We start from the raw sequence: 13202 nt of genomic DNA on the forward strand, positions 1-13202 counted from the left end.
CTTAAGTTTTTTAAGGTTAGTTACGATAAGTCGGTAACCTAAGATAATGACTTTTTCTAAAAAAATCTCTATTTTGAGTAGAATAGAGAGGTAATTCATTAAATTAATATTGGATAAGAGATATTTACTAATATATTTTAGATATTCGTTTTTTTTTGGAGTTCAATGGAGAAATTTTGGAGGAGTTTCAGTAAAAACATTTCAAAAAAATATAAGTTCATTTAAAGGCAATAAAAGGCCTAAATATGAGAGATCTATTATGTATTATGGAGGATATTATTTATCTAAAGATAGAGGAATGTTTTTTAGGGATTTTTTTGTTTTTAAATGTCAGTTTTCTACAACATCAAAGGTATTATCAGAATATCGAGAAAAAACTTTGGAGATGATCCCAGAGAATACAGAAACAGTAGTTGAAACACCGTTAGAAGAGGTTATTCATAGGGTCGGGGATTTGAAGGCAATGGGATTTTGTAATTGGACACCTGTTGGTTTTTTACAGCAATGTCTAGAGTATATATATGTATTTACAGGATTACCATGGTGGGCAAGTATAGCAACACTAACGGTTATAATAAGATTTTGTATGGTTCCACTTCTGATTGGGATGATTCGAAATCTAAGTACACTTGCACTTATTCATCCTGAAGTTCAAAATCATATGAAGGCACTTAAAGAAGCTCAACTAGAAGGAGATATAATAGAACAAACCAAAAGGACGCAGTCTATTCAGAAGTTATTTAAAGAGTATAAAGTGAATCCATTAAAGTCACTTGCTATGCCATTTATACAAATGCCAGTTTTTATTAGTTTTTATCTTGCATGTTCTCGTATGGCATCGTTACCAGTTCCTGGACTAAAGAATGGAGGGTTAGGATGGTTTAATGATTTAAGTGCAAGCGATCCATATTTTATTTTACCTTTTCTTAATTCATCTCTTATGTTTATTAATTTAGAGGTATGCTTATTAAAAGCTATATAAAAAATTATTAATTATTGTCTATAGCTTGGATCTGAAGTTGGTTCTAGTGCATCAACCAATGCAAATATGAAAATGAGGAATCTTTTTCGAATGATAATCCTTTTAACACCGCTTTTTACCATAAAATTCCAATCAGTATACAATCATTAAATATTATAGTTATTTTAATCATATAATAGGCAGTTTTTTGTTATTGGATTACTTCAAATATTTTTTCACTAGGACAAGGTTTTATGCTTCGTCATTCATCTGTTAGACATTTTTTAAATCTACCACCTCTCAAGCCTAAAACCCAATCTGATAAATCTGACAATTCTAAAGATTCTGAAGGATTTAAATCAAATTTTATAGCTATGGTAGAAGGTATTAAAAATACACATCGTCAGGTCTTAGAAACAAGCAAAAATGTGTATAAAACATCAAATCAATCAAATAAACATCGTCCTGTAGATAAAACTCTTGAGGCATATATGTTAAGAAAAAAAATTAAGTACAAACAGAAACAAGAAAATAAAGAAAAACAACATGAAACATCATAAAATCATTTCTGGAATATCATATCATCAAAATAAATAACAATTAATCAATCCTATACATTTTTATTTAAACGATGTGGTCTTTGCTTCACAAATTAATCTATGAAAATTAATACATAAACATACTCTAGCACCAAGTATATTCCATCGGATAGAAATCTCATGTGCAAATATTTCACCAAATCCTAGAAATACACCATTAATAAATGGAAGGAACATATTAATTACTAATCTCATAATTAACTCAAACAACAACATTTTAAAAAAATATACCAGATGAACGAATTAATGTCCATACTTTCTTATATGACTCATTATTTACATAAGGAATAAGTCTATTCATATTATTCTTTTTTAATGATTTTTCATTATCATCTTGGGTTGGATAAACATGTAAAACGTCTATAACATCATCTTTTTCAGATTCTTCACTCATGGAATTATCTTCACTTAATTCATAAGAAGACATATCAGAATTATATATTAATTGGTTTTCATTCATATCTTGGGCTTTTCATAGATCTTATTGAATTGCTTGATATTCTAAGATTTCACATAATCGAGACGTTAAAAAAAGCCAAACAATGAAGATTGAGAGAGGTATTAAAATATACATTATTTTATAAAGAATATCTGCTAAAATATATATGTTTATCTTTAGTTTCTATTTGGTCACCATTACCATCAACACATCGAGCAAGTCCAGTTCATCTTTCAAGTCATCCAGATGGAACAAAGATTGCATATGCAGTAACTAAGAAAAAACAGATATTTACAAGGGAAATATTAATTATTAAAGTCTAATAAATCTATTTATTTGAGGAATATTGAGTATCCAATTGAAACAATTCAATATGGAGGACATAAGGTTCAAACGACGGTGGCAAAATTTAGTCCCTCTGGAAATTATGTAGCATCAGGGGATTTTCAAGGAAATGTACGTATATGGGATTGTATTGGAGAAGAGAATATTCTTAAACTGGAAAAAAAAGTGATTAGTGGACGTATTAATGATATAGCATGGGATGGAGAAAGTAAACGAATCATTGCAGTAGGAGATGGACATGAAAGGTAATAAATAAAAAGAAAAATAAAAAAAAATGTATAAAGTACTTATGAAAATGAATTAGATTTGGGCATGCGTTTACGTTTGATACAGGAAATTCAGTTGGAGAAGTAATAATTATGTTATATATGAATTGAATTTATAAGTTATTTTAGATTTCAGGTCATTCTGAAATAGCTAATGCAGTATCTATACGAAAACAAAGGCCATACAGGGCAGTAACGGTATCGGATGATACATCTGTTATATTTTATCATGGACCACCATTTTTTTATGATAAAATATCCCGTCATCATAAGAAATATGTTCATGACGTTTCATTTTCTCCATGTGGCAATTTTTTTTGCACAGTTGGAGGAGATTCAAAAATTATTATTTATGATGGAAAAAATGGGACAATGATCAATGAATTTTCCAATAAAGAAGGACATAAAGGGAGTATTTTTTCTTTATCATGGAGCCCAGATTCAAAATATTTACTTACCTCATCTGCTGATCATACATGTAAAATTTGGGACGTAGAAACTCAAAAACCAACAGAGTAAATTCAGCATTTTAATACATCATTAATTAAATGATTTTAGAACATGGGTATTTTCAGAAGTAGTTTCAGTTCCTGATCAGCAAGTTGGAAACGTTTGGACTTCTTTGAATAAAATTATATCATTATCATTTAGTGGTGATCTAAATTATTTATCTCGGTCACAAAAAGATCCCATACGAATAATTCAAGGCCATCAAAGATCAATTACGGCAAGTGGATTATCGGAAGACAGATCTACCTTTTTTACTGCTTCTTATGAAGGACTTATATGTGGTTGGGATGTAAAAACAGGTATCGCAAAATCTCTAAAAGATGGACCAAATCATACAAATCAAGTAACTCAAATTCTTCCTTGTAATGATAAGATGTTTTCAATTGGGATGGATGATACCTTACGAACTCTTGATACTAAACTTTTGATTTATGAGTTTTTACCCACTAACTTTAAATTTTAAAACTAATATACTTAAAGAGGAAATCCTATACATTTTGATAATCTTCCTAAGGGTTTAGCTTCCATTAAAGATGATCAGGATTATAAAATTATTATTACAGTTTCTAACATACAAGTTTACCAAAATAATAAAAAAATCATATTACATGATACTCTTTTTCAACCCAATTCTATTGATAGAAATAAAACAAATAATGAGTTCTCCGTTGGAACAGAGGTAGTAATTCTAAAAATTTTTAAATAACGTTTAACATTGCTTAGGAGGGTAATATTTACATTTTTGAATTTAGGATAAATCAAGAAAAAATTGTAGAAATAGACAAAATAACGGTTAATCATTTTCCAATTACAACTCTAGCATATTCTCCAAATGGGAAATATTTAGCTGCTGGTGATGGATCAGGGAAAATTATTCTTTATGATGCAAATACAAGAGAAATTGTAACTAGTCGTTGGGTATTTCATGTAGGTAAAATAACAGCTATTTCTTGGAATTCGGAAAGTACACACATATGTTCAGTTTCTCTTGATACACATCTTTATATTTATTCAGTATTTAATCCTGATCGCCATCTTGTAATCAAAAACGCACATCTTGGAGGTGCATCAGGCGCTATATGGCTTTCTAATGATGAAATATTAACTACTGGTGCTGATGCATCTGTTAAACGATGGAGAGTTGTTTTAGATTCGTAATTCTTTCTTTCAAAAACAAATTAATCTTTAAAATCTATATTATTTAACTCAAATAATCAATAGATTTATAATTCTAAATAATTATTTAATTAAATTAAACTCAATATTATCGAGGAAACAGTGGATAGAGCTATAACTATATATCCAGTCGTATAAACTCCCTTAAGTGTTAATCCTTAACACATTTATCATTCAATGATACAAATTAAAAAATTACTGTATACAAACCTCTTCCTGTATCCCAATAAAGATGTCTAAGCCCATTAAAAGAATGATATGTAAACGGAAATGAAACAATAAACTTGGTTAAGATTTTTGCTTCTACCGGCCAAGAATGAAAAACAGAAGAAATAGTTTCAGAATCCAAATGCCAATTAAAAATTGGTGATACAAGATAACTAATAGCAAAAACATACAACCCTTATAACTTTTAACCATATAATATTAATACCAAAAAAATACCAGCTGAGACAAAACAACCAGTAATTCTATTAAACCCTGACATATACCATGTCAATTGAGGCCGGTAAATACTTAAATGAGGCGAATTAGGCCGTTTTAATCGCTGCTGCGCCAAAACATTAGATGCCTCTTCTTTCGAAATAACTTCCGTTTGAATCTTTCTAAAGACTATTAATAGATATTAATACTCATTAATATCATATATAACCGTATAAATGGACTGTATACGCCTTTCTTAAGCAAATATCTTGGGTACAAATAAATCTCTATAAAAAAGTAAAAAAATGTCAATTTTAACCCGTTTTTTTCCGGGAAAAAAGCAATTACCAGGAAACAATAGTCCTCTACTCGTATTTATATATCTTATCATATAAAAAATACTCAAAAATCTCTCTTTCTAATATTTTATAAAAAATTTATTTTTATGTCGTTCATTATCTGACGATCATCCAATATATTATTTAAAAAAATAATAAAAAAATATAAGGAAAATAAGAAATAAATAAGTATATTCCATATATTTATATATTACCATATATAAAAATATATAATTTATATATTTGCTATTTTTTCTGTGGAGTTTTTATTAAATAATTAAGATTTTTATCACAAACCTGTTAAGAATTTTTTTTTAAATATTGAGATTTATAAGTGGAATTTCAAGTAAAAATCAATTATTTCTAAGAAGGAACATCTACATATAATTATTTATATATTTTTTGGCATTTTTTTCTACATAATATAACGAGTTATTTTTGAAAAAGCGGACATATTAGAGCTATTTATAAGATATATTGTTATCTCTAGATATTTGGTTTAGTTATGGTAACATCAGTATGGCCTCCAGATACAGTAAAAGATGTTGCAGAGTCTATTGGTATTAACCAGCTTGATGACGATGTAGCAAAAGTTTTAGCATTGGATATTGAATATCGTATACATGAAGTTATTCAGGTAGTACATTTTGGAGAAGAAAAGGATATTTGATGTTATATTGAATGGGAATTTAAATAATTTTTGTGAAAAATTTTGAATGAGTTATTAAATTGATAAATATAGTATTGAAAAGTTAATATTTAATCTATGGTTCTATATAAAACAGAGATATCGACATTATAGTATTAAATCTACAACATTTTTAACTCAATTGGAGATTCAAATTTTTGTTTTAAATTTTCTGTTTATTTTTTGTGATTTAGAACTCACATAAATATCTTTAGGAGGCAGTCAAGTTTATGCGACATGCTAAACGTACAATTCTTACGGTTTCTGATATTAGTCATGCACTTCGTGTCTTAAATGTCGAGGTAAATTTGATATAAAAGCTTTAAATAGTAGTAAATGTCATTTTTAATAGCCTTTATATGGATATCATGCTTTTCGTCCAGTACGGTTTGGAGAATCACGATTAGAACAAGGCCAGCCACCATTATATTACTTAGAAGATGAAGATATTGAATTTGACAAAATTATTCATGCACCACTTCCAAAAGTACCTAGGGATATTAATTATTCAGGTTAGAAATGAAACAATAATCATTAAAATAGATGAATAATCTATTAAAAAGTCCATTGGTTAGCGATTGAAGGTGTCCAACCTGCTATTCCACAAAATCCTGTATTGTCTGATACATTAGCGACTGATCAGAAGGATTCTGGAACACTAAATAACAATTCATGGACAATTTCAAATCCTTCATCAGGTATAGAAGTTAAACATTTGGTTAAACATGTTATATCAAAAGAATTGCAATTGTATTTTGAACGTATCAACTCAGCTATTTTAGATGAGCAGAATGAAGGACTTCGTTCTGCTGCATTAACTAGTTTAAGACAGGATTCTGGATTACATCAATTACTTCCATATTTTGTTTCACTTGTAGCTGAGAAAATTACACATAATTTGAAAAATCTTTTTATACTAAATATGATGATGCAGATGACATGGGCTTTATTTGATAATCCAAACTTATTTATTGAACCATATGTTTGTATATTTTATTATTTTGAAAAAGCTTAATGCGAATAGCTTCATCAAATCATTCCATCAATTTTAACATGCCTGGTGGCTAAGAAATTGGGAGAAAACCCTGCTTCTGAAGAACATTATGAACTAAGAGACTTTTCTTCATCATTACTTGGGTTAATTTGTCAAAGATTTAGTGATGTTTATCATACATTAAAACCAAGAATCACACGAACACTTTTAAAAGCATTCTTAGACAATAGAAAGCCATTCACAACACATTATGGAGCAATTATTGGGCTTATTACTATGGGAAAAGAAGTTATTCGTATATTAATTTTACCAAATATAAAAACATATGAATTATTAATTAAAGATGATATAAATAGTCCTGAATTAACAATTAAAAAAATGGAAGCAACCAAATGTCTTGAAGCTTTGATGGTATGTAATCTTTTAAAAACATTATTTTTTAATAATCATAGAATGCACTTCGTACTTTGTCAAAAGATGAAACATCTGAAATTAAAACAACTGATGAAACATTCAATAATGAAGAATTAAATGATCCATCTTCCGAAACACATACTATTCTTGTAGAAATGGTCGGAGAGTTAATGACTAATAAAATTATAGAAGAAAAAGACGAAAAAATTATAAAAACACTCTTAGAAACACATAAGTTAGAAAAAATACTTCATTAGCTATTTATTTAAACAAAAACTATCCTAATATATACAGCATCATTGTTTAATAAGCGATAATTCTTTAATAATATAATCATATAAACCTTTTTTAAAGCATTATGCACTCTTCAAGTATAAAATGCCTATCCTTAAAATTTAATGAAATGATTTACCATTTGTTTGCGAAAATGTATCTGATTCACTATCACTTTCATCATCCATATCTATTTCATGAGAAAATGCAGCACTACCCATTTTTTCATAATGCTTCTTACGCATTAGTTCAAAATGACGACGATGCTGCTCATCTATTCCACAAACATGTTAAAAATTATAATAAAAATATAATTTTTAAACCTTCTGGTGTCTGCATATCTTCCTTATCCTTTTCTAACCCCGTATCTTTAACAATTACATGTTTTAAAAGAGTCGGCATCTTTTCATGAGGCTCTCCTAGATCAAATACTGGTATATCTGAATTATTTTGCTTATTTATTGGTTCTTGATCACTATCCATGTTTTCTTCATCAAAACTAACTGATGAATCATATTGACGTGTATACGGCGTCTTTGGCTCGGTGATCTTCATTGTAGACGTCTTCTCCTGCTCTGTTAAATACAGATTCGCCTCGTCCCATTTCAATCTTAACGAAGATGTTTCTGATGTCTCTAATGATGATAATTGAGTCCGAGAAAAAGAGTTTTCACACAATTCTTCATTCCCCTCCTTAGAAGATGTACTATGCAAATGAACTACCTCATTCTTGTTCTTTAAAATCCCTTTACGAGGCTTTAAAATGTCTGACAGCCCTTTAGAAATCATACAAAGAAAACAATATTAAAAAACTCAGGAAAAGTAATAAAACAAATCTTATAGTTGAGTTTAAATATAAATAAATAGAAAAAAACCTTTTATAACTGTTTTATATAAAAATATCCACCAAGTCTAAGACACCAACTACGGATAGTTAATACTAAGAAAAATAAAAATAAGACTTAATACTGATAAATAACATGTTTTTAAGGGTCTATCATAATTAAAAACAGGATTTCTTTATTATTTTTTTTAGAGAAAAATAACATAAAAAATAAGAATTTAAAAATTTACAGTGAATTTCATAATATTTAGATCTTAATAAACTATCTAAAACTCTTAAGTTTTATTTAATTAATATTAATAATATTATTAAAAAATTTATTAATATTTTATCAGAGTTGGTAAGGGGAGGATTTGTTAAAATAATCAATTTTAACAGGGAAACAGATATAACAGACAAGTTTAATATTAAAATGACATAAAATATTTTATATTTGCTAATAAATAGGTATTTTTTTTATAAAAAGATAGAACGGGCTATAAGAGCAGTTTGCGCAGATAAGACTTGTATATTTATCAATATTTTTATTGTTTAAGGATATTTACAAAGTTCTGGCATTGAAATAGTATATAGAAAGTTTATTTTATATATATATTTGAAATTTTTTTGTATGAATGGAAAAAAGAAAGAAAGAAGACGATAATGACCAAGAAAAGAGGTCTTTGGAAGGTATTTTATTACGTTTGATTGGTTTTGAATGGGGCTTTTCCTGACAAAAGACGCTAGAGTTTCAATGGCAAAGTAGGGATGTTATAATTCCAGGATGAGAATAACTTAAAGCTATATAGCGGATAATATTAATAAACGTCTGAAGGAATCACCAAAAGAAAGGAAAAAACGAATTGAGCGACTTTCAAATGCACTTAGTATTGTTCTTGAATGTCTTGGTGAAGATCCGGTAAGAGAAGGATTAAAAAAGACACCAGAAAGATATGCAAAAGCAATGCTTTTTTTTACAAAAGGTTATGAAGACAATATATCAGGTATATTATGTTTTTATATTATTTTTTTTAATATTGAAATTAATTAATATATAGATATTATAAATGAGGCAATTTTTACAGAAGATCATGATGAAATGGTAATTATTAGAGATATTGATATGTTTTCTATGTGTGAACATCATCTTGTACCGTTTACAGGAAAAGTAGGAATTTTGATAAGATTTAAAGATCTATTTATATGTATTTTTAGGTTTCAGTTGGATATATTCCTAATAAAAAAGTGATTGGCCTTTCTAAAATTGCACGTCTTGTAGAAATGTTTTCTCGTCGATTACAATTGCAAGAAAGACTTACAAAGCAAATTGGAATTGCTCTCTGGAAAATGTTGAAGCCACGGGGTGTTGGTGTAATTATTGAGGTAAATTAATCCAAAGCTATCTTAAGTTTTAGCTAGTTTTTTAATTTATTTTTATATTTCAATGTTTAATCATTTTTTAGGCAAGTCATTTATGTATGATTATGAGAGGTGTTCAAAAACCAGGAAGTGTTACAGTTACAAGGTTGAAAACCTTATAAAAAATTGAGTTTCATGCTAAACAGTTTAGCCATATGCTTGGTGCATTTAGAGAAGCATCTAAAACAAGAAAAGAATTTCTAACATTAATTTCCAAAAAATAATTATTTATTAAACAATTTGCAAAACAATATATTCATATATACAAAAAACAAAATTTATAAAAACTACCTGATTATTTTATAGATTTAAATAATGGATATAATTATATTAAAAATTCGTTAGGATTTAATATTTAAAATAAGAAATGGATTATACAATTAATATGTATTCTTCTAACGTTTCCTTTGTGCATAGAATTTTTTAATAATTGGATTTCGAGCCACTGCAAGGTCCTTAAGTTGTTTATTAGCACTTTTATTATATCTAAACAGATTAAAAAAATAATAATAATAAATTAATCATACTCAATATATGCAAAATCATCTCCTCCTGACAAACTACTTAGATTAGTAATATTACGTTTGATTTTTGAAAAATTATATAAATCTTTTTTAGATTTCTTTGAAAAATTGTCAAAATGACCATCTCTTTCTTCACTTTTATCAATATCAGCAGCATCTTCATTTTGTAATAAAACTTCTTGTAACAATTCTCTCTGTTCAGCTGGAGTAGAAAATGCCAAATTGGGTAAATTTTCCATCCCTTTCAAATGAGTAATAACTTTAAATGAATATCCTTGATCAATTAAAAAAGCTTGTCGTTTTACTGAATAATAAACTTCCATTGTATCTTTAGATATTAAACTATAATATAATTAACAAATAATATATTCTAAAATTAACTCCAACCTGTAGAAAAATGCATTAAAACCTTGATCGTTTCTTCTTTTCGCTCTTAAAATACGACCCAATCTCTGAGCTTCCTGCCTACGAGAGCCATAATGTGATGATATTTGAATCAAACATGTGGCTTCAGGAAGATCAATAGAAGTATCACCAATCTAGTAATTTTGAATAAATTAGGAGAAATTGTCAAAATCTTACCTTTGAAAGAAAAATTGTTTTTACCATATCATTATATCTAAAATTTTCCAAAATTTTGATTCTTTCATGCTGAGAAGTCCCACCATATATATAATACTTCTGTAACTTTAATGCATATGCTCGTAAAGCATAGACATTATCAGAAAATACAATTATTTTGTCACCTCTTTTTTCATGATAATCAATTAAAAATTGACAAGCTTGGAATCTAGAGAAATATTAAATATAAACAGAAAATCGAATAACCCATACTTATTAGGATTCATTATATAAAGAAGCATACGCTTTCGAGAAGTCTCATTTAAATATTCATTATAAAATTCAGTAGTCATTGGACACCAAACTTCAGCGCACTAAAAAAAATTAAGTATATATTATATATATATATATAATATCATATTGTATACCTGTACATTTGCAATATATCCCTTTTTCGCTAAATCCAACCAATTGGCTTCATACAATTTTGGTCCAATCAAAAAATTAAGGTCATCAATTTTATCATCTTCACGAACAAGAGTAGCTATAAATTATATAACAAATAGATACTTTGAAAAAAAATAATTAGTACCAGTCAATCCCAATTTTGCATGAGCAGCAACAGTCGTAATAACTCGACGAAACATAATTGCTGGAACAACATGAACTTCATCTAATAATAAGAACCCCCATTCGCGTGATGTCAAAAAGTCCATAATTTTTTGAGAGTCATGAGATCTATTCCTTGTATTTGCAATCATTGAATAAGTTGAAATAATTACACCAGATTCACCCTTAAACTAAAAAAGTTTTAGATTATAATATTTTATAGTAAAACAAAGACCTTTTCTTTATTATCCGAAGTAAAAACTGCAATATCTTCATTTTTAATGTTACTCCATTGCAAGAATTGCTGTCTCCATTGCATAACAGAAACTCTATTTTGTGAATTAAAAAATATATTTTTTCAAAAGAATCATACGAAGAAGTACACAATACTAAAACACTTTTTTTAATTGTGCATGCAGCTGTAATCCCAACTAAAGTTTTCCCTGTTCCACAAGGCAATACAATAATTCCAGATCTTGCACGACTATTATATTAATAAAGAATAAAAAATACTATAATATCCTCACCCGTTACCAAACATTTTACTTAAACCTTTTTCTTGATATGACCTAATCTGAGTAGAAGGTTTTAAATCAATTTCTAAATCAGGATTGGACGTATCATTCCGGAAATCATATTCTTCAAGCATTGGATAATCTATTTCAGAACAACGTTTTTTTGCAATTTCAACTGAAGATGATGGTATTTCAAATGAATAAACATTATCGTCATCGTCATCATCATGATCGATATCAATAGTAGGAAAAAGCTCGCCCACTTCTTCCGAATTTTTAACTTCATTTTCATCTACTTGGTTAGATGATAATGCATCATTCTTTGTATTATCATTAGAATCATTTTCTTCATTATTTTTAGATTTATCTTCTAAATCCTTTTTCTTGTCTGAATAAATATCATTTGTTCGGGAATTTGAAGTAGTAAAATATGATTTATTTCTAGACATTTCTGCTTCCACTCGCAAAGGACCAATAACATCATCTTTTAAAAGCTTCTGTAAAATTTCCACATGAGAACTCTCAATAAAATATCGATTCTGTTTTAAAACTAATTTAATCTTTCCATATGAAATTGTATACATTCGAATAAATTCTACAATATTTTCCGGAATTGAAAATTTTGACAATCTATCAAGAACTGATATAATATCATCTGTTTCTAATCCAACAGAAACAGCTGCATACAAAGAATATGCTGTCAACCGATATTCATGAATATGTATTGGTCTTTTTTTCAAAAAAAAAACAATCAGTCAATAAATACAAAAAAAAATTTGCACAAATACCGACTAACTGGTTCTGAAATTGTTATCAAAAAATCTTGTGCCTGCTCTGCCAACGGTGAAAATGCTTCTAAAATAATTTTGCCATCATATGGATTAATCCATAATGGTCTGGACTCATGATCCGATTTAAGCTTTAAAACAGAACTAAAGTCATTCTCTCCAAATATATACGCTACTGAATCATATCCATATCTCTGTTGGCTCTCTGCTGTATTATATGTATTGTTTCCTTGATTTAACTTAATTTTAATTCGTGTGCCTTAAAATTAAGTTAAATAAGTGAAAAAAAAGCCCCCAATCAATCTATACTCTTCACATCTTGTCTACGAATGCTTTTATTCCCTTTAATGTACTCTTCATCTGAAAATTCCTGACAAACATAATCCGGTGTTGGTGATCGAGTTCTTTTATTTTTGTTCAAGTTACTAGCCTCTAAACACATGAATAACCCTCTTATACCCCTAATACTGGATAATATACATCTTCTGATACCTCTTGAATATCATTTGTTAACATAGAAAATACTTGTTTTTTTTA

The 13202-nt window shown here is 28.1% G+C and overlaps 8 protein-coding genes across 8 annotated transcripts; 4 read left to right on the forward strand and 4 right to left on the reverse strand.

The window, feature by feature from the left end:
* The first annotated feature begins 23 nt into the window (after nt 1-23).
* Nucleotides 24-1567, forward strand: T552_00950 (hypothetical protein). The gene is made up of 4 exons (XM_018369545.1): nt 24-90; nt 142-958; nt 1007-1117; nt 1162-1567. The coding sequence occupies exons 1-4, from the start codon at nt 47-49 to the stop codon at nt 1519-1521; spliced, it is 1332 nt and encodes a 443-aa protein (XP_018226730.1). The 5' UTR covers nt 24-46; the 3' UTR covers nt 1522-1567.
* On the reverse strand, nt 1527-2066 carry T552_00951 (hypothetical protein). The gene is made up of 3 exons (XM_018369546.1): nt 1792-2066; nt 1645-1745; nt 1527-1604 (listed from the first exon to the last, which is right to left on the reverse strand). The coding sequence occupies exons 1-3, from the start codon at nt 2018-2020 to the stop codon at nt 1572-1574; spliced, it is 363 nt and encodes a 120-aa protein (XP_018226731.1). The 5' UTR covers nt 2021-2066; the 3' UTR covers nt 1527-1571.
* A 36-nt stretch (nt 2067-2102) lies between these two features.
* Nucleotides 2103-4278, forward strand: T552_00952 (hypothetical protein; the record flags this gene model as incomplete). The annotated part of the gene is made up of 8 exons (XM_018369547.1): nt 2103-2118; nt 2180-2268; nt 2318-2589; nt 2649-2694; nt 2740-3125; nt 3169-3555; nt 3601-3799; nt 3844-4278. The coding sequence occupies 8 exons, from the start codon at nt 2103-2105 to the stop codon at nt 4276-4278; spliced, it is 1830 nt and encodes a 609-aa protein (XP_018226732.1).
* A 43-nt stretch (nt 4279-4321) lies between these two features.
* Nucleotides 4322-5156, reverse strand: T552_00953 (succinate dehydrogenase, cytochrome b556 subunit). Its single transcript, XM_018369548.1, has 5 exons — nt 5068-5156; nt 4949-5006; nt 4741-4901; nt 4507-4698; nt 4322-4453 (listed from the first exon to the last, which is right to left on the reverse strand). The coding sequence occupies exons 1-5, from the start codon at nt 5108-5110 to the stop codon at nt 4368-4370; spliced, it is 540 nt and encodes a 179-aa protein (XP_018226733.1). The 5' UTR covers nt 5111-5156; the 3' UTR covers nt 4322-4367.
* Nucleotides 5157-5517: 361 nt separating this feature from the next.
* On the forward strand, nt 5518-7456 carry T552_00954 (hypothetical protein). Its single transcript, XM_018369549.1, has 6 exons — nt 5518-5694; nt 5961-6047; nt 6098-6257; nt 6309-6727; nt 6770-7150; nt 7192-7456. The coding sequence occupies exons 1-6, from the start codon at nt 5563-5565 to the stop codon at nt 7408-7410; spliced, it is 1398 nt and encodes a 465-aa protein (XP_018226734.1). The 5' UTR covers nt 5518-5562; the 3' UTR covers nt 7411-7456.
* Nucleotides 7457-7512: 56 nt separating this feature from the next.
* T552_00955 (hypothetical protein) lies at nt 7513-8261 on the reverse strand. Its single transcript, XM_018369550.1, has 2 exons — nt 7750-8261; nt 7513-7700 (listed from the first exon to the last, which is right to left on the reverse strand). Exons 1-2 carry the CDS (start codon nt 8213-8215, stop codon nt 7549-7551), a joined length of 618 nt encoding a protein of 205 aa, XP_018226735.1. The 5' UTR covers nt 8216-8261; the 3' UTR covers nt 7513-7548.
* A 577-nt stretch (nt 8262-8838) lies between these two features.
* T552_00956 (GTP cyclohydrolase I) lies at nt 8839-9938 on the forward strand. The gene is made up of 7 exons (XM_018369551.1): nt 8839-8939; nt 8997-9011; nt 9059-9253; nt 9308-9417; nt 9465-9632; nt 9713-9774; nt 9820-9938. Exons 1-7 carry the CDS (start codon nt 8885-8887, stop codon nt 9890-9892), a joined length of 678 nt encoding a protein of 225 aa, XP_018226736.1. The 5' UTR covers nt 8839-8884; the 3' UTR covers nt 9893-9938.
* Nucleotides 9939-10185: 247 nt separating this feature from the next.
* On the reverse strand, nt 10186-13107 carry T552_00957 (hypothetical protein; the record flags this gene model as incomplete). Its single annotated transcript, XM_018369552.1, has 11 exons — nt 10186-10534; nt 10580-10731; nt 10775-10982; nt 11027-11127; nt 11182-11297; nt 11346-11553; nt 11598-11691; nt 11736-11846; nt 11890-12606; nt 12666-12924; nt 12975-13107. 11 exons carry the CDS (start codon nt 13105-13107, stop codon nt 10186-10188), a joined length of 2448 nt encoding a protein of 815 aa, XP_018226737.1.
* Between the last annotated feature and the right edge of the window lie 95 nt (nt 13108-13202).

The sequence above is a fragment of the Pneumocystis carinii genome (assembly GCF_001477545.1).
Source record: "Pneumocystis carinii B80 chromosome Unknown supercont1.4, whole genome shotgun sequence".
Classification (NCBI taxonomy): domain Eukaryota; kingdom Fungi; phylum Ascomycota; class Pneumocystomycetes; order Pneumocystales; family Pneumocystaceae; genus Pneumocystis; species Pneumocystis carinii.

Bases quoted from the DNA above. Each gene is read 5' to 3' on its own strand.
- T552_00950 (XM_018369545.1), top strand. From the start codon at position 47: ATGACTTTTTCTAAAAAAATCTCTATTTTGAGTAGAATAGAGAG. The intron at 91-141 runs GTAATTCATTAA...AATATATTTTAG, and splicing joins ATTTTGAGTAGAATAGAGAG to ATATTCGTTTTTTTTTGGAG. The intron at 1,118-1,161 runs GTATACAATCAT...ATCATATAATAG, and splicing joins TTACCATAAAATTCCAATCA to GCAGTTTTTTGTTATTGGAT.
- T552_00951 (XM_018369546.1), bottom strand. From the start codon at position 2,020: ATGAATGAAAACCAATTAATATATAATTCTGATATGTCTTCTTATGAA. The intron at 1,746-1,791 runs GTATATTTTTTT...TTATGAGATTAG, and splicing joins GACATTAATTCGTTCATCTG to TAATTAATATGTTCCTTCCA. The intron at 1,605-1,644 runs GTATGTTTATGT...TAATTTGTGAAG, and splicing joins GGAATATACTTGGTGCTAGA to CAAAGACCACATCGTTTAAA.
- T552_00953 (XM_018369548.1), bottom strand. From the start codon at position 5,110: ATGATAAGATATATAAATACGAGTAGAGGACTATTGTTTCCTG. The intron at 5,007-5,067 runs GTAATTGCTTTT...ACTTTTTTATAG, and splicing joins TAGAGGACTATTGTTTCCTG to AGATTTATTTGTACCCAAGA. The intron at 4,902-4,948 runs GTTATATATGAT...AATAGTCTTTAG, and splicing joins GTATACAGTCCATTTATACG to AAAGATTCAAACGGAAGTTA.
- T552_00954 (XM_018369549.1), top strand. From the start codon at position 5,563: ATGGTAACATCAGTATGGCCTCCAGATACAGTAAAAGATGTTGCAGAG. The intron at 6,048-6,097 runs GTAAATTTGATA...CATTTTTAATAG, and splicing joins TTCGTGTCTTAAATGTCGAG to CCTTTATATGGATATCATGC. The intron at 7,151-7,191 runs GTATGTAATCTT...TAATAATCATAG, and splicing joins AATGTCTTGAAGCTTTGATG to AATGCACTTCGTACTTTGTC.
- T552_00955 (XM_018369550.1), bottom strand. From the start codon at position 8,215: ATGATTTCTAAAGGGCTGTCAGACATTTTAAAGCCTCGTAAAGGGATT. The intron at 7,701-7,749 runs GTTTAAAAATTA...TTTGTGGAATAG, and splicing joins AGATATGCAGACACCAGAAG to ATGAGCAGCATCGTCGTCAT.
- T552_00956 (XM_018369551.1), top strand. From the start codon at position 8,885: ATGGAAAAAAGAAAGAAAGAAGACGATAATGACCAAGAAAAGAGGTCT. The intron at 9,418-9,464 runs GTAGGAATTTTG...ATGTATTTTTAG, and splicing joins TTGTACCGTTTACAGGAAAA to GTTTCAGTTGGATATATTCC. The intron at 9,775-9,819 runs GTTGAAAACCTT...TAAACAGTTTAG, and splicing joins GGAAGTGTTACAGTTACAAG to CCATATGCTTGGTGCATTTA.